Source organism: Onychostoma macrolepis, chromosome 07 (genome assembly GCF_012432095.1).
Source record: "Onychostoma macrolepis isolate SWU-2019 chromosome 07, ASM1243209v1, whole genome shotgun sequence".
NCBI lineage: Eukaryota > Metazoa > Chordata > Actinopteri > Cypriniformes > Cyprinidae > Onychostoma > Onychostoma macrolepis.
Genome location: NC_081161.1, coordinates 40,774,583 through 40,801,623, shown reverse-complemented (window position 1 = coordinate 40,801,623; position 27,041 = coordinate 40,774,583). Strand labels below are relative to the sequence as shown.

At 34.2% G+C, this 27,041-nt stretch overlaps 1 protein-coding gene across 1 annotated transcript in view; it reads right to left on the bottom strand.

The window, feature by feature from the left end:
* adamtsl3 (ADAMTS-like 3) overlaps nt 1-27,041 on the bottom strand; it is a 183,362-nt gene that overhangs the window by 46,291 nt on the left and 110,030 nt on the right. Inside the window, 8 exon segments of the mRNA XM_058780368.1 lie at nt 9,119-9,266; nt 10,250-10,385; nt 10,387-10,452; nt 11,416-11,466; nt 11,624-11,762; nt 12,837-12,948; nt 16,614-16,771; nt 22,727-22,801. Coding sequence (XP_058636351.1) covers nt 9,119-9,266; nt 10,250-10,385; nt 10,387-10,452; nt 11,416-11,466; nt 11,624-11,762; nt 12,837-12,948; nt 16,614-16,771; nt 22,727-22,801 — 885 coding nt within the window.

The window sequence follows — 27,041 nt, the reverse complement described above, 5'->3', positions numbered from 1 at the left end:
TAATGTTGAATACAGCTGAGCCGCTTAATATTTTAGCAGAAACCATGTCTTTACTGCCACTTTAGATCCATTTAATGCATTCCAGCTGAATAAAAGCATTAATTTTTCATATAAAAAGTCTTACTCACCCCAAACATTTGAAAGGTATAGTGTACTTCGCTCAAAAATGAAAATACTACTTCCTCTCATTTCATTTCAAACCTGTGCATTTGTTCAGTGTAACACAAAGGAGAATTATAAGGGATCTTCAAGTTGCTCTTTGGGTTTGGAATGACATTATGGTGATTCAATTATGACAGAATTTTCATTTTTGGGTGAAGTATTCTTTCAATGAAAATTTGGAGGATTTAAGCAAAGCTTGTAAATGTAAAACACGTGTGAGGAGGAAAAGTGTTAGACGTCTAGATGACAAACACCTCCTGTTATGTGCCTGAACTCACAAGTCTTCTGTCTCGAATAAGGAAGCTTGATTCATGAGCAGACGGGACTATGTTTGGCATGACTTGGCATGAAAAAAAAGCGCAATTTATTCATGTACTCAGACAAATCACTTGAACTAATTACACAAGACTTCATGACAAGAGTGTCTTGCCAAAAGACGTAACATATTTAAGTGAGAAAAGACATGGTCACACGAAGAGACCCAGATGAAAAAATTGTATTGAACCGAGGTTGCTCTTTCAAAGAGTTCTCAGTCATGCTTCAACTTAGACGTTTCTCCAAAAATAGCTTTGGATAAATTAAAATAAGTAAATTAATAATAAAAATAATATAATATAATATAAAATAAATATAAAATAAAATAGGTTGATAAGAATGTAGAGCAATAATGTTAGGAGAAAAACAATAAAATAAAAATTAAATAAAATAAAAAAATAAAATAAAATAAAATAAAAATAAAATAGGTTGACAAGAATGTAGAGCAATAATGTTAGGATAAAAAATAAAATAAAATTTAATAAAATAAAACACAATAAAATAAAGTGCTGACAAGAGTACAGAGCTATAATGTTAGGAAAAAATCAAATTAAATTAAATTAAATAAAAACATTATAAAATAAAATAAAAAGGTTGACAAGAATGCAGAGCAATAATGTTAGGATAAAAATAAAATAAAATGTAATAAAATAAAATACAATAAAATTATAAAGTGCTGACTAGAGTACAGAGCTATAATGTTAGGAAAAAATCTAATAAAATAAAGACGACAAGAGTACGGAGCTATAAAAATAATAAGACAATAAAATAAAATAAAATAAATTTACGTGAATATTCATGTAAGAACATAAAATGCAAAAACAAGAAATGTAAATATTTATATATATATATATATATATATATATATATATATATATCCAAACTCATACTGAACCACTTGTTGAATTAATTTGTTTTAACATCTTGTCACATAAATAATACAAACACATTCATAGCCATAAATCCATTCAATAATAATAATAAAATAAATCACAATTAATTTAGGCTTTCAGAATTCATTATTCAAAATCAACAATTGCATTAACATTCTAATAGCTCTGTACTCTTTCTAAAGACATTTTAATTATTTTTATTTATTTACAGCCTCTTGTTTAATTAATTTCTGATATGAAGAAGTGAACTGTAGTTATTGACTAATTTTACTTTACTTCACTGGGGCAAAGGAAAACAACAGAGATCATAATGAGATTTCAAAAGAGATTTCATTCTCACGTTTTCTCCTGCGGGAAAAACACTGGAAGAAAAAAATGTCAGAAGTAACAGGGACCTGACAGGAAAATAAAGTGACAGACATGGAGAAGTCTCAGGTATTAATTAACTCCACAGCAAGAAAGAGCTCTAAAACACACCGTGACTGACTCTCCATGAGCTCACGGTGTCTGTCTGCACTTATGGAGCATTTCATATTCACATCACACATTATTTCATGAGCTTGTCTGCAGCACACACTCCTCTCTCCCGTCTGACAGCTGTAGGCTCTGACTGTTCCCTAATGGAGTCCGCTTTGGCTGTGTTCCAAAGTCTAGTGAGCTTCCCTGCTGCCTACATAGGCAACATCCTACACTGAGATGAAGACTCTACACAGACTCTATGCAGTCAGCAATTCTGTACCTCACTCAAATACAAATTACATAAATGATAAATGTTTCTTTCCTGCGGTTCACTGTCTCGGAGGGATTTTGGCCCACCTCCACACAGATCTTCTCTAGATCAGTCAGGTTTCTGGCCTGTCGCTGAGAAACACGGAGTTTGAGCTCCAAAGATTCTCTATTGGGTTTAGGTCTGGAGACTGGCTAGGCCACGCCAGAACCTTGATATGCTTCTTACAGAGCCACTCCTTGGTTATCCTGGCTGTGTGCTTGGTCATTGTCATGTTGGAAGACCCAGCCTCGACCCATCTTCAATGCTCTAACTGAGGGAAGGAGGTTGTTCCCAAAATCTCGCAATACATGGCCCAGGTCATCCTCTCCTTAATACAGTGCTGTCGCCCTGTCCCATGTGCAGAAAAACACCCCCAAAGCATGATGCTACCACCCCCATGCTTCACAGTAGGGATGGTACTCATCATTCTTTTCCTCCAAACACGTTTAGTGGAATTATGACCAAAAGTTCTATTTTGGTCTCATCTGACCACATGACTTTCTCCCATGACTCCTCTGGATCATCCAAATGGTCATTGGCAAACTTAAGTCGGGCCTGGACATGTGCTGGTTTAAGCAGGGGAACCTTCCGTGCCATGCATGATTTCAAACCATGACGTCTTAGTGTATTACCAACAGTAACCTTGGAAACGGTGGTCCCAGCTCTTTTCAGGTCATTGACCAGCTCCTCCCGTGTAGTTCTGGGCTGATTTCTCACCTTTCTTAGGATCATTGAGACCCCACGAGGTGAGATCTTGCATGGAGCCCCAGTCCGAGGAGATTGACAGTCATGTTTAGCTTCTTCCATTTTCTAATGATTGCTCCAACAGTGGACCTTTTTCACCAAGCTGCTTGGCAATTTCCCGTAGCCCTTTCCAGCCTTGTGGAGGTGTACAATTTTGTCTCTAGTGTCTTTGGACAGCTCTTTGGTCTTGGCCATGTTAGTAGTTGGATTCTTACTGATTGTATGGGGTGGACAGGTGTCTTTTGCAGCTAATGACCTCAAACAGGTGCATCTAATTTAGGATAATAAATGGAGTGGAGGTGGACATTTTAAAGGCAGACTAACAGGTCTTTGAGGGTCAGAATTCTAGCTGATAGACAGGTGTTCAAATATTTATTTGCAGCTGTATCATACAAATAAATAGTTAAAAATCATACATTGTGATTTCTGGATTTTTTTTTAGATTATGTCTCTCACAGTGGACATGCACCTACGATGACAATTTCAGACCCCTCCATGATTTCTAAGTGGGAGAACTTGCAAAATAGCAGGGTGTTCAAATACTTATTTTCCTCACTGTATATATATATATCCAAACTCATACTGAACCACTTGTTGAATTAATTTGTTTTAACATCTTGTCACATAAATAATACAAACACATTCATAGCCATAAATCCATTCAATAATAATAATAAAATAAATCACAATTAATTTAGGCTTTCAGAATTCATTATTCAAAATCAACAATTGCATTAACATTCTAATAGCTCTGTACTCTTTCTAAAGACATTTTAATTATATTAATTTATTTCAAACAAAACAAAACAAAAATTAAATGTGAGTATTAAATCAGTTCATCATGAACAGAGATGCTGCCCATGAACAGTGTTTCAATTCAGTCACGTATGTGGTTTTATTTGGTTTAGGGCACAGAATCAATTCATTAGTTTGTAGAACAGAGCTATAGATGGTCAATGGTGATCAGAAATGGAAGAAGAGGTCAGTAAAGGTCACTCACCTGAGACCACTCCATGGCCATCCACTGCGGACACTCAAAGGTGTTGCAGCTCTGTTTGCTGATTGGTCGAGGGGAGTGTGTGCACTTCCACTCCTCCACCTGCACGATCTGCCCGTGGATGTCCTCCTCGACACACACCACGCTTCTCTCCTGAGAGCCTCCTCCACACGACACCGAACACGACGTCCACGGGTTCTGCTCCCACCTGCACCAATATTACACAAGGCATATTTAGTAGATAAGTAGTATATACAACTGTATATAAGTATGTATAACTTATATATCTTAGTAATCTAGAAAAGTATTAACTTTATGTTATGAAATGTTATAATGTAAAGGCATCAACAAGCCGATCTATTTCAGTAAAAACAGTAAAATTGTGAAATATTATTTTAATTTCAAATAACTGTTTTCTATTTTAATATATTCAAATGTAATTCATTTCTGTGATGCAAAGCTGAAATTTCAGTGTCACATGATTCTTCAGAAACAAATCTAATATGCTGATTTGCTGCTCTAGAAACATTTCTTCTTATTCTTAATCTTGAAAACAATTGTGCTTTACTGACACTTATAATTAGTTTAAGTGTTTTTTTTCCTTCTCCAGGATTCTTTGACAAATAGAATTTTTAAAAGAACAGCATTTATTTGAAACATAAATCTTTTGTAACATTATACGTGTCTTATTAATTATAGTCATTATAGTTAAGTAAAACTAAAACCATAAATTTTTTGTTACTTAATAAATAATATATTATAGTAGCATATGAGCATATATATATATATCCAAACTCATACTGAACCACTTGTTGAATTAATTTGTTTTAACATCTTGTCACATAAATAATACAAACACATTCATAGCCATAAATCCATTCAATAATAATAATAAAATAAATCACAATTAATTTAGGCTTTCAGAATTCATTATTCAAAATCAACAATTGCATTAACATTCTAATAGCTCTGTACTCTTTCTAAAGACATTTTAATTATTTTTATTTATTTACAGCCTCTTGTTTAATTAATTTCTGATATGAAGAAGTGAACTGTAGTTATTGACTAATTTTACTTTACTTCACTGGGGCAAAGGAAAACAACAGAGATCATAATGAGATTTCAAAAGAGATTTCATTCTCACGTTTTCTCCTGCGGGAAAAACACTGGAAGAAAAAATGTCAGAAGTAACAGGGACCTGACAGGAAAATAAAGTGACAGACATGGAGAAGTCTCAGGTATTAATTAACTCCACAGCAAGAAAGAGCTCTAAAACACACCGTGACTGACTCTCCATGAGCTCACGGTGTCTGTCTGCACTTATGGAGCATTTCATATTCACATCACACATTATTTCATGAGCTTGTCTGCAGCACACACTCCTCTCTCCCGTCTGACAGCTGTAGGCTCTGACTGTTCCCTAATGGAGTCCGCTTTGGCTGTGTTCCAAAGTCTAGTGAGCTTCCCTGCTGCCTACATAGGCAACATCCTACACTGAGATGAAGACTCTACACAGACTCTATGCAGTCAGCAATTCTGTACCTCACTCAAATACAAATTACATAAATGATAAATGTTTCTTTCCTGCGGTTCACTGTCTCGGATGGATTTTTTTAGTGCACATTATCATTATATTCTCTGTAATAGATACACGCAATGCTGCAAAATGGGGTTCCTTAAAGGGCAGTGTAATTTTATTACTAGGTTTTGGTACAGAGACTTTAAATGCTTCCCTGAAACAAATAGGTTCTAACAGCATGTTAATCATATCAATGTTTTAACGTTAGTTTTATTAGTAGATGAACGAAGCTCAGCAGTTACTGCTCACTTTATCAGCGGCCTTGGCTCCAGATTTATTTCCCATTTATTTTCTCTGATTCATTTCAGAAAATTCTTCCATAAAGAGTTCAAAGCCTTGAACGAAACTAACCAACTACGATGAATTACAGTATTGCATTGTTTGATTTGTCAAAAACCAAAGGAACTTACGAGAGAAAGAAGTCAGCACTGAATGTACATTTCACCAAGAAATATAAAAGGATAAAAGGCTATCCTAGAAGGCATTGTGACAAGGTCAATGAAAATGTCAGAGAAATATTTCATATTTTAATTTGTTCCCTCAACAACTGTCATTTTTAAACCAAGGGTTTTAGAGTCTTTTAGAGTCTTTAAATATACTATTTATATTTATATTGCTATTTATTTAATAAAATAAAATAAAATAAAATAAAATAAAATAAAATAAAATAAAATAAAATAAAATAAAATAAAATAAAATAAAATAAAATAAAATAAAATAAAATAAAATAAAATAAAATAAAATAAAATAAAATAAAATAAAATAAAATAAAATAAAATAAAATAATTCAACTTCTGGAATTATGTAATTATGAAATAATTAGAAATATTTAAAATTATTAATTGTAATCATTTTAATTAAATATCATTATTATAAATAATTGGTTATTTAACTATTTATTTACACTCATTTAAATGGCCACTCTAGTTTCTTTAAATAAAAAGTTTGAAAATAAGCAGTTTTGTCATTACAGCAGAAATATTACAAATTATTTTTAAGGGCCTTCAAATATTGTCTTTGACAATGAGGGGCCGGACCTTGGTGTCAGAACAGTTGAAAACAGCTGTATTAGAGCATTATGTCGTTAGCTTAGCAACACGCTAACACCAGAAATAGTCGGAAATAAATAATTTCACATGTGCAGTTCCTGCTTCAAATCCACATAGTGTATAAGGTTATATTTCAGTGAGGATGCTGACTTATGTAGACAGTAGTCAGCAGAGTAGCTCACTCGATTGTGGATTTTGTTGTTTGTACCTCGTGGTTTGTGGCAGGCGACGGGGACAAGGCAGTCCTCTTTGATATGGGGTTTGAGGTGAGGATTGCAGCCGCCAGTATGTTGTCCACTGTGATCCACACACAGCACCACTCTGTACCGCAAACCTGGGCCGCAGGTGACCGTGCACTGGATAACACAGATACAAAAACACAAACAAAGACATGCACTCTCAGAAATAAAGGTACAAAAGCTGTCACTGGGGCGGTACTTTTTCAAAAGGTTTGTACCTAAAGGGTCCATTTTGGTACCTTAAAGGTACATATTAGTGCTTAAAATGTACATATTTGAACCTAATAGGTACAAAAGTGTACCTTTTGAAAAGGTACCGCCCCAGTGACAGCTTTTGTACCTATATTTCTGAGAGTGTGGAGCAGTTCAGGCATGCTGATAAGTGATCATATTATAGGCAATATGTACTGTGAAAGCACTACACATTTACATTTAATTAAAATGTGCCTATTTACGCCAAGAATTAAGTGAAAAATAAGTGAAAATAATTTTTTTTTTTTTAATTACTTTGAAAGAAGTCTCTTTTTTCTGCTGCGCATGGGGTGGTTCTTCGCCTCCACGTCGTGCATTCAAATCGTTTAATGCACAGCTAGCCGTTGATTATCCCTTACATATTATATATTAGATATTTTTATTAGATAATATCTAATATTCAGAAATCATTCTAATACACTGGGGCAAAGGAAAACAACAGAGATCATAATGAGATTTCAAAAGAGATTTCATTCTCACGTTTTCTCCTGCGGAAAAACACTGGAAGAAAAAATGTCAGAAGTAACAGGGACCTGACAGGAAAATAAAGTGACAGACATGGAGAAGTCTCAGGTATTAATTAACTCCACAGCAAGAAAGAGCTCTAAAACACACCGTGACTGACTCTCCATGAGCTCACGGTGTCTGTCTGCACTTATGGAGCATTTCATATTCACATCACACATTATTTCATGAGCTTGTCTGCAGCACACTCCTCTCTCCCGTCTGACAGCTGTAGGCTCTGACTGTTCCCTAATGGAGTCCGCTTTGGCTGTGTTCCAAAGTCTAGTGAGCTTCCCTGCTGCCTACATAGGCAACATCCTACACTGAGATGAAGACTCTACACAGACTCTATGCAGTCAGCAATTCTGTACCTCACTCAAATACAAATTACATAAATGATAAATGTTTCTTTCCTGCGGTTCACTGTCTCGGATGGATTTTTTTAGTGCACATTATCATTATATTCTCTGTAATAGATACACGCAATGCTGCAAAATGGGGTTCCTTAAAGGGCAGTGTAATTTTATTACTAGGTTTTGGTACAGAGACTTTAAATGCTTCCCTGAAACAAATAGGTTCTAACAGCATGTTAATCATATCAATGTTTTAACGTTAGTTTTTATTAGTAGATGAACGAAGCTCAGCAGTTACTGCTCACTTTATCAGCGGCCTTGGCTCCAGATTTATTTCCCATTTATTTTCTCTGATTCATTTCAGAAAATTCTTCCATAAAGAGTTCAAAGCCTTGAACGAAACTAACCAGCTACGATGAATTACAGTATTGCATTGTTTGATTTGTCAAAAAACCAAAGGAACTTACGAGAGAAAGAAGTCAGCACTGAATGTACATTTCACCAAGAAATATAAAAGGATAAAAGGCTATCCTAGAAGGCATTGTGACAAGGTCAATGAAAAATGTCAGAGAAATATTTCATATTTTAATTTGTTCCCTCAACAACTGTCATTTTTAAACCAAGGGTTTTTAGAGTCTTTTTAGAGTCTTTAAATATACTATTTATATTTATATTGCTATTTATTTAATAAAATAAAATAAAATAAAATAAAATAAAATAAAATAAAATAAAATAAAATAAAATAAAATAAAATAAAATAAAATAAAATAAAATAAAATAAAATAAAATAATTCAACTTCTGGAATTATGTAATTATGAAATAATTAGAAATATTTAAAATTATTAATTGTAATCATTTTAATTAAATATCATTATTATAAATAATTGGTTATTTAACTATTTATTTACACTCATTTAAATGGCCACTCTAGTTTCTTTAAATAAAAAGTTTGAAAATAAGCAGTTTTGTCATTACAGCAGAAATATTACAAATTATTTTTAAGGGCCTTCAAATATTGTCTTTGACAATGAGGGGCCGGACCTTGGTGTCAGAACAGTTGAAAACAGCTGTATTAGAGCATTATGTCGTTAGCTTAGCAACACGCTAACACCAGAAATAGTCGGAAATAAATAATTTCACATGTGCAGTTCCTGCTTCAAATCCACATAGTGTATAAGGTTATATTTCAGTGAGGATGCTGACTTATGTAGACAGTAGTCAGCAGAGTAGCTCACTCGATTGTGGATTTTGTTGTTTGTACCTCGTGGTTTGTGGCAGGCGACGGGGACAAGGCAGTCCTCTTTGATATGGGGTTTGAGGTGAGGATTGCAGCCGCCAGTATGTTGTCCACTGTGATCCACACACAGCACCACTCTGTACCGCAAACCTGGGCCGCAGGTGACCGTGCACTGGATAACACAGATACAAAAACACAAACAAAGACATGCACTCTCAGAAATAAAGGTACAAAAGCTGTCACTGGGGCGGTACTTTTTCAAAAGGTTTGTACCTAAAGGGTCCATTTTGGTACCTTAAAGGTACATATTAGTGCTTAAAATGTACATATTTGAACCTAATAGGTACAAAAGTGTACCTTTTGAAAAGGTACCGCCCCAGTGACAGCTTTTGTACCTATATTTCTGAGAGTGTGGAGCAGTTCAGGCATGCTGATAAGTGATCATATTATAGGCAATATGTACTGTGAAAGCACTACACATTTACATTTAATTAAAATGTGCCTATTTACGCCAAGAATTAAGTGAAAAATAAGTGAAAATAATTTTTTTTTTTTTAATTACTTTGAAAGAAGTCTCTTTTTTCTGCTGCGCATCGGGTGGTTCTTCGCCTCCACGTCGTGCATTCAAATCGTTTAATGCACAGCTAGCCGTTGATTATCCCTTACATATTATATATTAGATATTTTTATTAGATAATATCTAATATTCAGAAATCATTCTAATACACTGATTTGGTGCTTATTTCTTATTAAAAATGACACACAATAAAATTACTAAAACTTTAACTTTAACTAAAATTAAAATGAAAAAGAAAAACAATTCAAAACATTAATAAAAACGAAAAGTAGCATCTCAGTGATCCCAAAATAATTATATCCAAATAACTATCTATAATGTCACTTTTAATTAAAGATGCCTTTGCTGTATTATATTAATTTATTTCAAACAAAACAAAACAAAACAAAAATTTAATGTGAGTATTAAATCAGTTCATCATGAACAGAGATGCTGCCCATGAACAGTGTTTCAATTCAGTCACGTATGTGGTTTTATTTGGTTTAGGGCACAGAATCAATTCATTAGTTTGTAGAACAGAGCTATAGATGGTCAATGGTGATCAGAAATGGAAGAAGAGGTCAGTAAAGGTCACTCACCTGAGACCACTCCATGGCCATCCACTGCGGACACTCAAAGGTGTTGCAGCTCTGTTTGCTGATTGGTCGAGGGGAGTGTGTGCACTTCCACTCCTCCACCTGCACGATCTGCCCGTGGATGTCCTCCTCGACACACCACGCTTCTCTCCTGAGAGCCTCCTCCACACGACACCGAACACGACGTCCACGGGTTCTGCTCCCACCTGCACCAATATTACACAAGGCATATTTAGTAGATAAGTAGTATATACAACTGTATAGTATATACATACTATATATAAGTATGTATAACTTATATATCTTAGTAATCTAGAAAAGTATTAACTTTATGTTATGAAATGTTATAATGTAAAGGCATCAACAAGCCGATCTATTTCAGTAAAAACAGTAAAATTGTGAAATATTATTTTAATTTCAAATAACTGTTTTCTATTTTAATATATTCAAATGTAATTCATTTCTGTGATGCAAAGCTGAAATTTCAGTGTCACATGATTCTTCAGAAACAAATCTAATATGCTGATTTGCTGCTCTAGAAACATTTCTTCTTATTCTTAATCTTGAAAACAATTGTGCTTTACTGACACTTATAATTAGTTTAAGTGTTTTTTTTCCTTCTCCAGGATTCTTTGACAAATAGAATTTTTAAAAGAACAGCATTTATTTGAAACATAAATCTTTTGTAACATTATACGTGTCTTATTAATTATAGTCATTATAGTTAAGTAAAGTATAGTTATAGTTATTATAGTTAAGTAAAACTAAAACCATAAATTTTTTTGTTACTTAATAAATAATATATTATAGTAGCATATGAGCATATATATATATATATATATATATATATATATATTACTGTCACTTTTGATCTATTTAATGTCTCTTTGATGAATAAAAGCATTAAATTATTCATTTAGTAAAGTATAAAGTCTTACTGAGCCCAAACCTTTAATGATAACATATCAAAGTATTACTTTTATATATATAGAAGTTTAAATCTTTCTTGAAACTATCCAGCATTAAAACTACTTCCTTAGAGCCTTTAAGCTTTCAGACTTGTCAAACTAACATTCAAAAGTTGGTCCTGATGAATTCTGTCAGTGAGGATCAGTGATCTCCAACAGCATGCGAGCAGTAAGTGTGCTGTACAGTAAATAACTTCATACCGTGGTAGAGGCTGGTACTGGTCGTAGGGCATCACTTCCTTGAAGCCATCACTGCAGAGAAACAAACACCATTAGCCCTTCAAGCCATTATCCACACAATCATATGCTGATGCACAGGAAGTCTCATGCACAGACATGCTCTGGTTTATTGAGATTCATTCTTCGCTCATTGTGTTTAGTCATGGAGGGTCGATAAGACAGAACCAGCCTTTCGAGGCAGGGATCCATGTTGCACTCCTTGAGTTTGGGTGTGGGTTTGGTGTTCTCTGGGAAGCTGTGGCAAAGGTGCTCCGCAACTGATTTGTTGTAACGAATGTCCATGCAATCAGCCGAATTCAGCTGATAACCTTCAGGGACGACACAAAGCACCACTGAGAATCAAAACTAATAGTCAAATGTTTATCAGAAATCAATATTAGACAAAAATGTGTCCAACAACTTTCAGAACCTAAAAATGTACTGCTTATGACAAATGGACCCTACTGTACACAGGCAGCATTTTAAGTATTATGCATGGTAATGCATGCATGTATCATATATTAATGCATGACAGTTACCAAATCAATTATCTGACAATATTAGAGCCTTTTTTTAAATTTTTTATCTGTATTGGCATTGGTTGATATACAGTATATCAGCTGGAAATAAATCAGCAGATATTGAATATTTATTTGTACTTGCTAATTTTACTTGTTTTTACATTTAAAGCTAATAACCTTCAGGGAAGAAACAAAGTACACCAAGCATCAAAACTAACAGTCAGCTTATCATGAATTAATATTACCCAAAGACACATCCAACAACTTTCAGAATCTAAAAACAGTTATAATTTATGACAAGGCAGCATTTTAAATAGTATGTATGATAATGCATGCATGAATCATATTAACCCATGATATATGGGTTTCAAATCAATGATCTGCCAATGTGAGATATTAGATTTTTAAATTTATCGGTATTAATATTGCTTGATACTGGATATATTTCAAATGATATCAATTGAATATTTAATTGTACAGTTAATTTCCGCTATTTTAACATTTATATTATATATTTGCCCTCATCTAACAGTTAATTTTTAAAAACACTAACAACTCTGTTACATATAATGTTTAGCAAATAAATATCAATACATTTTGTGAAGACTGAATTCGCTTTTCTCATTCAAAATGATTGATTTCAGTTTTAAGTGTTTTATTTTTCATTTATTTAGACAAAATAGTGAAGTATTTTAAATTTTGCAATCAGTTATCAGCCATAATCTGAAAATAAATCTTGGCTTATCGGTATCGGACAGTAATATCCCAAATTTTAAAGTTTTGTTTAATAGGTATGCCGAACGAGTGTCTTTAGTGAATTCAAAGCATTCAAATCAATGGGAATGATTACAAATGGCTATATCTAATCAATTCATCACTCACCCCCTCCACAGGTGACGGAGCAGGGGAAGAAGTCAGTTTCCCTCCACTGGTAGCGGATGGGCTGGTAAAACAAGAACTGCATCACTGTGTCTTTAGGGCCGGCGTACTTCACCTGAGGAGAACCCAAATTCACTTATAACGTGTCTGATCGTTTACTTTTAATAGTCCAATTCATAATCACATCACAAAAAAATGAGAAGCGTTATCAGATAAAAGCCCATTAATTTTTAAAAACCAAATGATTTTGACATGTATAATAAGCAGCAAATTTACTCAAGGGGCCACAGTCCAACTCGTGTCATGATTTCCACAGAAAACACAGCATGCATCATCTGCCACTGAATATCCTCTAGTCTTGATTTCTGGAGCTGTGATGATTAGTTAAATACTGTTTGCGTGCTGCTGCAATTAACCAGAGTAATGTTCAATGTTCATGTTCAATTACTGTAAGCCGTAGTGTCAAGACTAATCAAGAATCTTTAGGTCATGAGATGAGAAAGTCTAACATGATTTCAATCACATTGTTCTGTGTTTACAGTTTCACATGAAGAGTAAACACTGATTCTCTCTGCCGCTTTAAACTCACCATGAAGCTTCAAACTGAGTTCGCATGAAACTTTCACAATCATTAGTATTCAATACATATAAAAACACTACAGAATTATGATGGTTTGTGAGAATTATATGACTATGCCAAATCTGCTGATTGATAGTTTATACTTTTTTTCTGCAAGTAAAAGGCCTTTTAGAGCAATTATAAAAATGTTTACCTTCAGGTTGTGGTTCTTTTTGCTGTAAAATCTTCAATGATTTTTATAAAGCGAACATAAGAATAACTTTTATATTGTTAGTAATATTTCAAGATGAACACTTACTGGACTGAAGCAACTTCATGTAAAATCATGTAAATGTAAGTATCAAATACGATCCATCAGGCTTCGGAGGAATGTTTATTTGTTTATCTCTCAATTGTCAGTGCACTGCATTATATGTTTTATCCCAACAATATAAACTACAGAGATTTGATATTAAAACTAAGCATTTAAATATCATCTTACTAAGACATATCATTGCATTTTATGTAAGTACAGTAGCCTTCTTTACTGTTATAAAAGGTAGGAGCTTCATAATCATCTATATTATTGTATATGAGCCATAATAGCTTGATGTATCAAATATGATTACTTTCTAAATCCCATATCAACCTCGACCAGTTTAACAATACAAGCAGACATGAAACTGCTCTTTTAATTATTTTAAATAATTAATATAAAATTGCATAACTTATTCTTGAAGTTTTTAAAAGCACTAAGTAGGCCTATTAAAAACACAGATTTTAACATTAGATGTTAAATACACTATTGTTTTATATAAACTTGTTCTATAGTCTACACGGTATTTAAAGCAATTACATCAGAGTTAACAGAAATTACATTACAGAAAAATTAGGAGTAAACCCTTAGTAATGCATTTCACCCAATACTGATTATTAACATTACAATAATATAAATTAGACCATATACATAACATTATAATTATTATATATAATAAAAACTGGAATTTAAAAATAAATAAATAAAAACATTCTCCAATCTCCTTGTTTTGTCTTACAAAGCAGCTGTTCACTTTTGTTCTGTGGAAAAGAAGTGCATCACATCTTGTTTGTATGTTATGGGGGAAAAGGAAAATAATGGAGGTTTGAATGAGTAAATAATTCATTTTTTCCTAAATGTTTCATGTTTGGTTAAACTAGCCCTTTAAAAATTTAGGAGGTACTTCAATTAGATGACTCACGGGTTCAGTTGGAAGCTCCAACAGAAGAGAAGGTATCTATACATCAAAATGACTATTGCTGGCTAAGAGTTCCAGCAGCTTTCTAATATCACATGCAGATAAATCTGCCATTTGGCTTTCATTACCTACCTTTATAGTGAAGTCTGCAGACAGCGGTCCGTAGCAACGGAGGGTCTGTCTGTCTGCTCCTCTGGTACTCCACCGTGTTGTTACCCAGGCGTGAGAACCTGAAGAGCTGAACACCACCTCTTCTCTCCTGCTGTTTGGTGCATGAGCTTCAATCACTGAAATACGACATTTAAGGTTTTATGAGTGATTTTGTGTGATTACCACAAATAAAATTGTGCTACTACCTGACAGATATTGCTGTAACAGGTGTCCTGAGAAAGCACACCTGCCACTGAATATCCTCTAGTCTTGATTTCTGGAGCTGTGATGATTAGTTAAATACTGTTTGCGTGCTGCTGCAATTAACCAGAGTAATGTTCAATGTTCATGTTCAATTACTGTAAGCCGTAGTGTCAAGACTAATCAAGAATCTTTAGGTCATGAGATGAGAAAGTCTAACATGATTTCAATCACATTGTTCTGTGTTTACAGTTTCACATGAAGAGTAAACACTGATTCTCTCTGCCGCTTTAAACTCACCATGAAGCTTCAAACTGAGTTCGCATGAAACTTTCACAATCATTAGTATTCAATACATATAAAAACACTACAGAATTATGATGGTTTGTGAGAATTATATGACTATGCCAAATCTGCTGATTGATAGTTTATACTTTTTTCTGCAAGTAAAAGGCCTTTTAGAGCAATTATAAAAATGTTTACCTTCAGGTTGTGGTTCTTTTGCTGTAAAATCTTCAATGATTTTTATAAAGCGAACATAAGAATAACTTTTATATTGTTAGTAATATTTCAAGATGAACACTTACTGGACTGAAGCAACTTCATGTAAAATCATGTAAATGTAAGTATCAAATACGATCCATCAGGCTTCGGAGGAATGTTTATTTGTTTATCTCTCAATTGTCAGTGCACTGCATTATATGTTTTATCCCAACAATATAAACTACAGAGATTTGATATTAAAACTAAGCATTTAAATATCATCTTACTAAGACATATCATTGCATTTTATGTAAGTACAGTAGCCTTCTTTACTGTTATAAAAGGTAGGAGCTTCATAATCATCTATATTATTGTATATGAGCCATAATAGCTTGATGTATCAAATATGATTACTTTCTAAATCCCATATCAACCTCGACCAGTTTAACAATACAAGCAGACATGAAACTGCTCTTTTAATTATTTTAAATAATTAATATAAAATTGCATAACTTATTCTTGAAGTTTTTAAAAGCACTAAGTAGGCCTATTAAAAACACAGATTTTAACATTAGATGTTAAATACACTATTGTTTTATATAAACTTGTTCTATAGTCTACACGGTATTTAAAGCAATTACATCAGAGTTAACAGAAATTACATTACAGAAAAATTAGGAGTAAACCCTTAGTAATGCATTTCACCCAATACTGATTATTAACATTACAATAATATAAATTAGACCATATACATAACATTATAATTATTATATATAATAAAACTGGAATTTAAAAATAAATAAATAAAAACATTCTCCAATCTCCTTGTTTTGTCTTACAAAGCAGCTGTTCACTTTTGTTCTGTGGAAAAGAAGTGCATCACATCTTGTTTGTATGTTATGGGGGAAAAAGGAAAATAATGGAGGTTTGAATGAGTAAATAATTCATTTTTTCCTAAATGTTTCATGTTTGGTTAAACTAGCCCTTTAAAAATTTAGGAGGTACTTCAATTAGATGACTCACGGGTTCAGTTGGAAGCTCCAACAGAAGAGAAGGTATCTATACATCAAAATGACTATTGCTGGCTAAGAGTTCCAGCAGCTTTCTAATATCACATGCAGATAAATCTGCCATTTGGCTTTCATTACCTACCTTTATAGTGAAGTCTGCAGACAGCGGTCCGTAGCAACGGAGGGTCTGTCTGTCTGCTCCTCTCTGGTACTCCACCGTGTTGTTACCCAGAGCGTGAGAACCTGAAGAGCTGAACACCACCTCTTCTCTCCTGCTGTTTGGTGCATGAGCTTCAATCACTGAAATACGACATTTAAGGTTTTATGAGTGATTTTGTGTGATTACCACAAATAAAATTGTGCTACTACCTGACAGATATTGCTGTAACAGGTGTCCTGAGAAAGCACACCTGCCACTGAAGCAGTGCTAACTGACAGTGGAACGGTTCACTCTTTACTCTAAACTGTAAGACTGTCTACCTGTCAATCACTCTGCATGTTAGGATTGGCTGACCTGTGTTTGGAGGGTTGGGATTTAGATGGAGGCTGTGTGGTTGTCTGGCAGACGATGAACAGATGAAATTGCCTACAACTCTTTAAAAAAATAAAATGTACTTTTTTTATCCCACATATGAAGGTCTTTTCAGTTAATGAAGTTACACTTTGACCCAATTACTAAAATTATTTTTGGTCATTTTGCCAGATTGTAGAGTTGTAGATAAGTAGAGTTGAAAGAGGACAAGAAATATGGTAGAATAATAAATCATATTGCTTCTTCAGTCTAAAAATAGTCACATCCATCCATCCATCTATGCACAGTATCCATCCATCATATATATCTATCCATTCTATCATCCATTATATCCATCCATTCATAGTATGTATCTATCCACCCATCCATAGTATCCATCTATCCATTGTATGTGTCCATCCATCCTATCACCCATCATGTTTCCATCCATCCATATTATATATCCATCCACCCATCCATCCATCGTATGCATCCATCTATCCATCCATCCACTGTAGGGTATATATACAGTGAGGAAAATAAGTATTTGAACACCCTGCTATTTTGCAAGTTCTCCCACTTAGAAATCATGGAGGGGTCTGAAATTGTCATCGTAGGTGCATGTCCACTGTGAGAGACATAATCTAAAAAAAATCCAGAAATCACAATGTATGATTTTTAACTATTTATTTGTATGATACAGCTGCAAATAAGTATTTGAACACCTGAGAAAATCAATGTTAATATTTGGTACAGTAGCCTTTGTTTGCAATTACAGAGGTCAAACGCTTTCCTGTAGTTTTTCACCAGGTTTGCACACACTGCAGGAGGGATTTTGGCCCACCTCCACACAGATCTTCTCTAGATCAGTCAGGTTTCTGGCCTGTCGCTGAGAAACACGGAGTTTGAGCTCCTCCAAAGATTCTCTATTGGGTTTAGGTCTGAGACTGGCTAGGCCACGCCAGAACCTTGATATGCTTCTTACAGAGCCACTCCTTGGTTATCCTGGCTGTGTGCTTCGGGTCATTGTCATGTTGGAAGACCCAGCCTCGACCCATCTTCAATGCTCTAACTGAGGGAAGGAGGTTGTTCCCCAAAATCTCGCAATACATGGCCCCGGTCATCCTCTCCTTAATACAGTGCAGTCGCCCTGTCCCATGTGCAGAAAAACACCCCAAAGCATGATGCTACCACCCCATGCTTCACAGTAGGGATGGTGTTCTTGGGATGGTACTCATCATTCTTCTTCCTCCAAACACGTTTAGTGGAATTATGACCAAAAGTTCTATTTTGGTCTCATCTGACCACATGACTTTCTCCCATGACTCCTCTGGATCATCCAAATGGTCATTGGCAAACTTAAGTCGGGCCTGGACATGTGCTGGTTTAAGCAGGGGAACCTTCCGTGCCATGCATGATTTCAAACCATGACGTCTTAGTGTATTACCAACAGTAACCTTGGAAGCGGTGGTCCCAGCTCTTTTCAGGTCATTGACCAGCTCCTCCCGTGTAGTTCTGGGCTGATTTCTCACCTTTCTTAGGATCATTGAGACCCCACGAGGTGAGATCTTGCATGGAGCCCCAGTCCGAGGAGATTGACAGTCATGTTTAGCTTCTTCCATTTTCTAATGATTGCTCCAACAGTGGACCTTTTTCACCAAGCTGCTTGGCAATTTCCCGTAGCCCTTTCCAGCCTTGTGGAGGTGTACAATTTTGTCTCTAGTGTCTTTGGACAGCTCTTTGGTCTTGGCCATGTTAGTAGTTGGATTCTTACTGATTGTATGGGGTGGACAGGTGTCTTTATGCAGCTAACGACCTCAAACAGGTGCATCTAATTTAGGATAATAAATGGAGTGGAGGTGGACATTTTAAAGGCAGACTAACAGGTCTTTGAGGGTCAGAATTCTAGCTGATAGACAGGTGTTCAAATACTTATTTGCAGCTGTATCATACAAATAAATAGTTAAAAAATCATACATTGTGATTTCTGGATTTTTTTTTTTAGATTATGTCTCTCACAGTGGACATGCACCTACGATGACAATTTCAGACCCCTCCATGATTTCTAAGTGGGAGAACTTGCAAAATAGCAGGGTGTTCAAATACTTATTTTCCTCACTGTATGTCCATCCATCCTATTATCCATCATATGTATCCATTCATCCATCCATCCACAGTGTATCCATCCACCCATCCATCCATCCATCCATCCATCCATCCATCCATCCATCTATCCATCCATCATATCTATCCATCCATCATATCTATCCATCCATAGTATGTATCATCCATAAATCCATCCATCGTATGTGTCCATCCACCCACCCATCCATTCATTTATAGTATGTATCATCAGTCCATCCATCCATTAATCCATCAATCCATCCATCCGCCTCCATTTTGGTATGCAATGCCTACTTTGATCCAATAAATGTCCACCCTGAAGCTTTTCTTTCTTCTTTTTTTTTTCTTGTTTGCAAACTGCATTTCACAAGAACTTTATGTCCAACTTTGAAATAAAGTAAAACAAAAACTAAAAGTTAAAATCCTTGTTTTAATCTTTGGATCTCTCACTAAAGTTCTCAACCCAGCCATTCTAATCTGTAAGCTGCCACATCACAGAAAAATCATCATCCAATCTGTTTGTCTGAGCGAATAAATGTTAACTGCCAATTTTTATCACAAGACGCCCTCAAGAAGAGCAGAATGACAACGTGGGAATTGAATCTCTTTTGCGAGCTGTTTTGAAAAAAGGCATAATTATATTCAGCTGCCGCTAGCCGCTTTGACCAGTTGTTTGATTTTCCCTTACCGCTAACACATGTTGTTCTCTTGCTCTATTTACATGAAGGACCCGCAATTATTTCCAAAACAGTGTATCAATTTGCAAACAACGGAAAGACATTTATTTATATCTGAAATTGTTAAGATCACATTGAATATTTTCAACAACGGATGGCGATTTGATATTTTATGGATTGAAAAACAATAAACAATGGCAATTATTTGGAACATTATAAAAGAGCTATAATATCTAAAACATCCCAAAGAACAAATCTATAGGGCAAGTTCATAAACCTGGCTGTTAGATATGGGATTATATTTGTTTTCTTCATTTTTCTAGTCTTTTAAAGTATTTTATATATGGAAGAAAAAAATGCCTAATTCATTACTTGAGCTTTGGGATAGTTGATTGGTGCAAGTAATCTTCAGGTCACTCAAACCCCATTTTTAAAACATCTGACAAGTCAAACATCCACTAAATGCCCTGTAGTTCTTGATGGATGTCTAGTTTGCAACTAAAAAGGAGTTATGCACAGGTTAAAGGGTTTAGATATCAGTGTGTGTACAGGGAAAATAGTGGTTTTCCACAGAACGGAAGTGTGTACATGTGTGAGTGTGGGTCCGTCGGATGTGGAACGGATCACTGGGATTGGACCTCAGCATACTCTGTGTGTCCGTTATGGAAGTCTGCAAGATTACTGGCCCCGTCTCCATCGTACCGGGCTCTCAGCCACCACAAATTAGCCTGCATGAACACTTCATTCTTCTGCTCTATCCTAAAGTTCCCTCAAACCTCTTAGCATTTGCCAGTCCCACTCAGGTAATAGGAAATCCATTTTTTTTGGTCTTTCAGGCTAGATATAGATATAAAATCCATATGCATTCCCACACTGTGCTACTACACCAGGCGACCGTGTCAAATACAGTTTGGCCGTGTCACTGTGGAAGTATTGTAAAATTCAGACTATATTGCAGAAGTTGGAAGAGCTCTTTGGAAAGTCAGTCTTAGATGCTTCTGATGGCCTGTGACAACTTCCTGAGAGGAGCAAAGATGTTACAAATTGAAAAACCCCAAAAGTTAGGGGAAAAACGTGGGGAAAATACTCAAGGTAACTGAAATGACAGTGTGAGAGGTCAGACTTTCATTGAAGGTTGATTTTGTGTAAATATGCAGTGAAAGCTATTCCAAACAATCAAGAAAAATTCCTGTAAAATTTCCACAATTCCACATCCTATATGTGACCCTGGACCACAAAACCAGTCTTAAGTTGCTGGGGTATATTTGTAGCAATAGCCAAAAACACATTGTATGGGTCAAAATTATCGATTTTTCTTTTATGCCAAAAATTATTAGCATATTAAGTATAGATCATGTTCCATGAAGATATTTAGTAAATTTCTTAACGTAAATGTATCAAAACTTAATTTTTGATTAGTAACATGCATTGCTAAGAACTTCATTTGGACAACTTTAAAGGCGATTTTCTCAATATTTAGATTTTTTTGCACCCACAGATTCCAGATTTTCAAATAGTTGTATCTCAGCCAAATATTGCCCGATCCTAACAAACCATCAATGGAAAGCTTATTTATTCAGCTTTCATGTGATGCATAAATCTCAATTTCGAAAAATTGACACTTAAGACTGGTTTTGTCGTCCAGGGTCACATATAATCAAATACAATATATTCCTAAATAAAGAACTGCTCAAATGTGGAAGAATGTCACAAAGACATTAAAAAAAAACATTTGGGCAATATTTATCCTCAAAATAAAAATAAATAAACAAATATATTATTTTGCATAAATATTAAGTAGAAATGAATGAATAAATGCATTTTTACAATTTCTTTATTGTAAATATTACTCAACATTAATATAAATTAAAGTTATCCTATAAAATAAATATAATATTTTTATATAATTTGCTAAATTATTTAAAATGAAGTCCCATATAAAGAATGACTCAAATGTGGATGAATCTCACAAAGCTTTTCAAAAACACATTTGGGCGATATTTCACCCCAAAATAAATAAATAAATAGAAATTGTATAAAAATTGTATTGTATTTGCATCAAAATAAAGTTAATATACATTAAATATATAAATAAGTTATCCTACAGTGTATATAATCAAGATGATTATTTAAAACACATTTGGGTGATATTTCACCCCAAAATAAAAAAGCATAAATAAATGGTTGCATACATATAAGCCTACTTCTTTCATTAACCATGTAAATAAATAAATACATACATAAATAAGTTTCTGTCACGGGCATGTGGTTTTAGCGAACTGAAACAAAAAAAGACTCGGAGAACGAAATAAACATAAACACACTTTCCATTTAATGACGTTAAGACGAGACAAATACAGGGGGAAAACTGAGGACTTATAAATGGAAGAGAACAAAAGAGCAAACAACATAATTCAAATCAGGTGAGGACAATGAATGATAATTAACAAACGAGAACAGGAACTAAACCATATAAGGACAGACAGGACTTCAGACGGGTCGACACGTGACAGTTTCACTTTCTGTATGCTAGATATAATACGCTAGATATAATACCTTATATAATACCTTTTAGCTGATTTTAGGATCCATAAAACCAGGAGAAACCAAGAGATTCATCCCAATACAGATAACTTTCAGACTGTGGAAAATCTCTCTGGGAGAGTGTGGAAAAACTCCTTGATAGCTGAATATGTCATCTGACTAATTCTCAAAACGCTGTGACACACTATTATAACTACGCTCTAAGGCCTCAGTCAGAAAGCTGGATTAATTCATAGTGATAATGTTGAAAATCCTTTTGAGTCTTAACCATTCCTGACTAGTCTTATAACTGCCAGAATAAGCCGAGACTTCATTCATGATAGCTTTACATCAAGTTAAGGACCCAGAAACTTTGAAGCACCACAGATCGTTGTGTAAAGTTAATATGCATAATCTCACCAATCATGTCTGGTCCCTTGGCTGTGATTCTGAGGCCTCTGCTACCCATCGGCACTTCAATCACCGTTTTTACGGCTGCAGAAGAAGAATCACAAACCAGAGAGTGATTAAAGCATCACATAATACAGTGCATGAAATTAAATATAAAATTGGATTAATCTGCAAAACAACTGCATTTATTTCCTAGATGATAACTGGCAGGTCACTCACTAAATTCAACATGCAATGCAGTGTTTCACTCCAAACACAGATCAGAAGTACAGCATCCCTCACGGTTCATGTCAATATCCACTGATGATATGAGATATGGAAGTGCACATAAGTACAGTCATTACATCTGAGAGTATATGAGTTGCAAACACACACACACTGCAACACGCTTAATGTGTTCGACCTCTCTCCATAAAAAAAAACATTTGTGGCTTCCCAGTGTAATGCTGAAAAAAGAAAACCCACCAATTTCCAGCTCAGTAAACAGAAAACCACAACAGAGAGCAGCCTGAGTGCTTTCAGTTATGGTTGGATTGAGAGTGTTCTGTAAAAGCAAGCAGAACGGGGGTAATGGAGAGAATGGGGAGGAATACAGGAAATCTCTCCAGTTACGCTGTATCTCTACTTCGTTTTTATTCTTTATTTAGATTTCGTACATAAAGAGACTTATTACAAGGATAATCCCCCGGAGCGAAGAAACAGTTCTCCCAAAATTGAAAATTCTGTCATTATTTGCTCACCCTCATGTTTTTCCATAAGGATTTTTGGAGGATGTTCAGACTGAAACTGGTTTGGAACAACGAATGAGTAAATAATGACAGAATTTTCTCTTTTTTTGTTGTTATAAATTTTGCATGTTAGTGTCTTGCTCAAGGGTAAAAATGGGATTCTTTAAAATATGAACATACTTGATAAAACAGGATGATCAGATCCCCGTTTTCTGGGGACAGTCCTGGTATTTGGAGTTTTTTCCCCAAAAGGAACTGTCCCGAAAAATGTCCCTGTTTTACAGGATTTTTAAATACATTGCAAAATGCATTCACAAATGTATCCACACACACATCTTAACCAATGAATAAATAATAATAAAAATAAACAATTACACTTGCAACAATTACATTTGCAGAAAATAATACTTTGTGCTTAAAAATGTAAAATAATAAGCCTAATTAAGCATAGCAGGAGTAATTTCAAAGGCACAAACAAAACCTTTTAGGTTAAAGTTAGAAAAAAAGCTGTAATTTCCTTTTTCAGTGTGTGAAAATGACAATAAACACAATTTGAAAATGTTGAGAGTATTTGTTAAATACAGTTTTATTTATCATATCTTTTCATATTTAATTTTATTTTATTTCTTAATGTGTTTTTGTAAAGTCATAATTTTGTTATAATATTGTTTTGAACTGTTTTGAAGTTAATACACTGTAAAAAGTGATAAGTTGACTTAACTTAAAAATTGAGGAAGCCCGTTGCCTTAAAATTATTAAGTAAATTATAATAATAAAAAAAAAAAAGTTAAGTGAACTTGACAATTCACTTAACTTATTTTTTTAATTATAATTTACTTAAAAATTTTAAGGCAATGGGTTTTCTCAATTTTTTTAAGTTAAGTCAACTTATCACTTTTTACAGTGTATTAACCATTTCCATAGTGTTATTTCTGCTGTCCTGTATTAATAACAGAAAAAAAAATCAAAAACATCATCATAATTATCAGTTAATAATAGTATATGGAACCCACAACAATTAAAAAACAAAAACATTCAAAAATGTTTAGTTCCAAAACTTTATTAAAGAGAGAATTTTTATCAAAAATTGTGTCGTTAAGAAAAATCTGTAAAAATACGGTCCAATGTACAGTGTTAATATGAAGGAATTCTCAGTATTGATTTTTAATCTGTATTTTAAATGATAAATTGCATTGTGTAGTGTTTTAAAATGGATATAATATCCATTAATGGATATTTTCTATCCATTATTCTAAAAAATTGTATTTTCTTACAGTGTACCAAAGGGCATGCTTGATATGAAATACGAGACATGTGTATACAAAACAACTAAAAACTAATGTAAATATCACTCGCTCACAGAATTTTTTTTTTTTTTTTTTTGCGCTTCATTTCCAATCAATAAAACATAAAATATAAAAAAAAGTTTTTTTTTTCAATGGACACAACAATGTCTTAAATTCTGTAAGGACATTTCTATTAAAATATGTATGCTACTGTATGCCATGGTAGCTACTGTATGAAATTGGCCTAAACAAGATAAAGGAATCAGACATTTTATTCCAAAACTGTTTAAAATGTCATTTCCTTTACTGTCGTTTTCACCATACGCTATTAAACAACTTTCATAATATGTGGTCATGATTTTCCAAAGAAAATTACACAAATTACATAAATATTCTGTTATACATCTATACATGTCAGCCCTTGGACATTTTTAGTTGTTAAATAAATATAGTAAGAGTGCTAAGTGTGTTTTAAGTCCAAAAGTGCCCTCGGTTTCAACAGCAAACATCCTTAGCTTGTAGCTTTCAAAGTAGCTTCCTTAATACGTTCTTTAACAGTTTTAACTGAGGAACTTTGGGCTCAAATGTAAAGTGAGCGGTTTGTGTAGATGCTAAGTGTTAATGCAGTTTATTGCATTAGCGGGAATTAGTGCAGGAAAAGTATTTTTTTCCCCTTCACTCAGCAATTGCTCACTGCATCCAGCAATTATAGGGCTTGGAAATGCGCCAACGTCATGGGAGCCCCAAAATATTTACTTTTGGAAACATATTTAGAAAGTTCTGGAATTTATTGCTATAATGAAATAAAGTTTCAGACACCAGTCCGTTGTAAACAGGGCAAAAAATGCTCAAACAATGCTGCGTTTCAAAATTACCAATAAAAAATACCCAAGACGTAATTGCCCTCGCTTTAAAAATAACCCAACCATGCAAGTGTGACTTCAAATTTGTTTATAACGATGGGGGGAAAAAAGTAATCTAATGTGACTAACTGCTCCACAAAGACGCATCGACCAGCAAGTAAAATTAAAATCACACAAACGCTCCCATAATGCATCTGTGCTTCTTTCGCTCTCCTTTCAAAAATGCAGAAATGAGTCACTGCAGAGTAAAAGGAATGAATTGTAAGAGCCAGAGGCTCATTAGCAGCTTTATTGCATTTTAATATTAACGGATCCATGTGACGCTCTGGAATCCTGACCGTCATCCAGACTGGATTGAAGTCTTTTGGGGAATGACCTATCCGATCACCGGACTTCCATCTGGAGACCTCATGACGACTTACGAGAAGCCTACATGTCAGTGCCACGCATGTGAATTATTAGTGAGACGGCTTTTATTAAAGAATGCATAACTTGTTTGGATCGAGTTACCTCGTTTTTGCTTTAACAGGCTTTGAAAATGAATAGCATGATTGTGTGAAAACGTTTTGGTTAGGAGAAAAGTTCCAGTCGCTCAGGCTCTTCTCCAAAACTGCCTTGCTTTCTACTGCCTACATTGCCAGACACCTTCTAAGGAAGCATCAACTGAAACAAAACCGCTTTTGGAAGCATCTATGACCTAAAACACAACTGATTCAATAGAAACTGGTGTTAGCATGTGGCTAAGCTAAGAATATCATATTCTACAAAGCATATAAATCCATAAAACATACAGAAAATAATGCGATGCTGAAGGAATTATGTACACTGCCATTCAAAGGTTTGGGGTATAATTTATTTATTATTTAAATATTTAAAAGACAAAAAATGAATACTTCTATTCAACAATGAAGCATTAAAATTGATTAAAAGTGACAAAAGCAATGACAAAAAAAATCTATTTCAAACAAACGATGCTCTTTTGAATTTCTTTTCATCAAGAAGTCCTTACAAAAAAAATAAAAATATCACAATGTCCACAAAAATATTACGCAGCAAAACGAAGAAAAAGAAATCAGCATATTAGAATGATTTCTGAAGGATCATGTGACACTGAAGACTGGAGTAATGATGCTGGAAGTTCACAGGAATAAATTACATCTGAAAACATATTTAAATAGAAAATCAGTTATTTTAAATTGTAATAATATTTCAAATTTATTATTGTTTTTACCGCATTTTTTTTTATCAAAAAAGGAAGCCTCGAAGAGCATAAGACGGTTTTTAAAAACATAAAAAATCTTACCAACCCTAAGCTTTTGAACGGCAGTGTATATTTATAATTAACTTGTCCTGTGTCATCCATCTCACATGGGGTCATTGTAATGTATTTTTCCACATGTGATGTTGCCAAAGGTATCTTAGAAGTCAGCATAGTCACGCTTCCTAC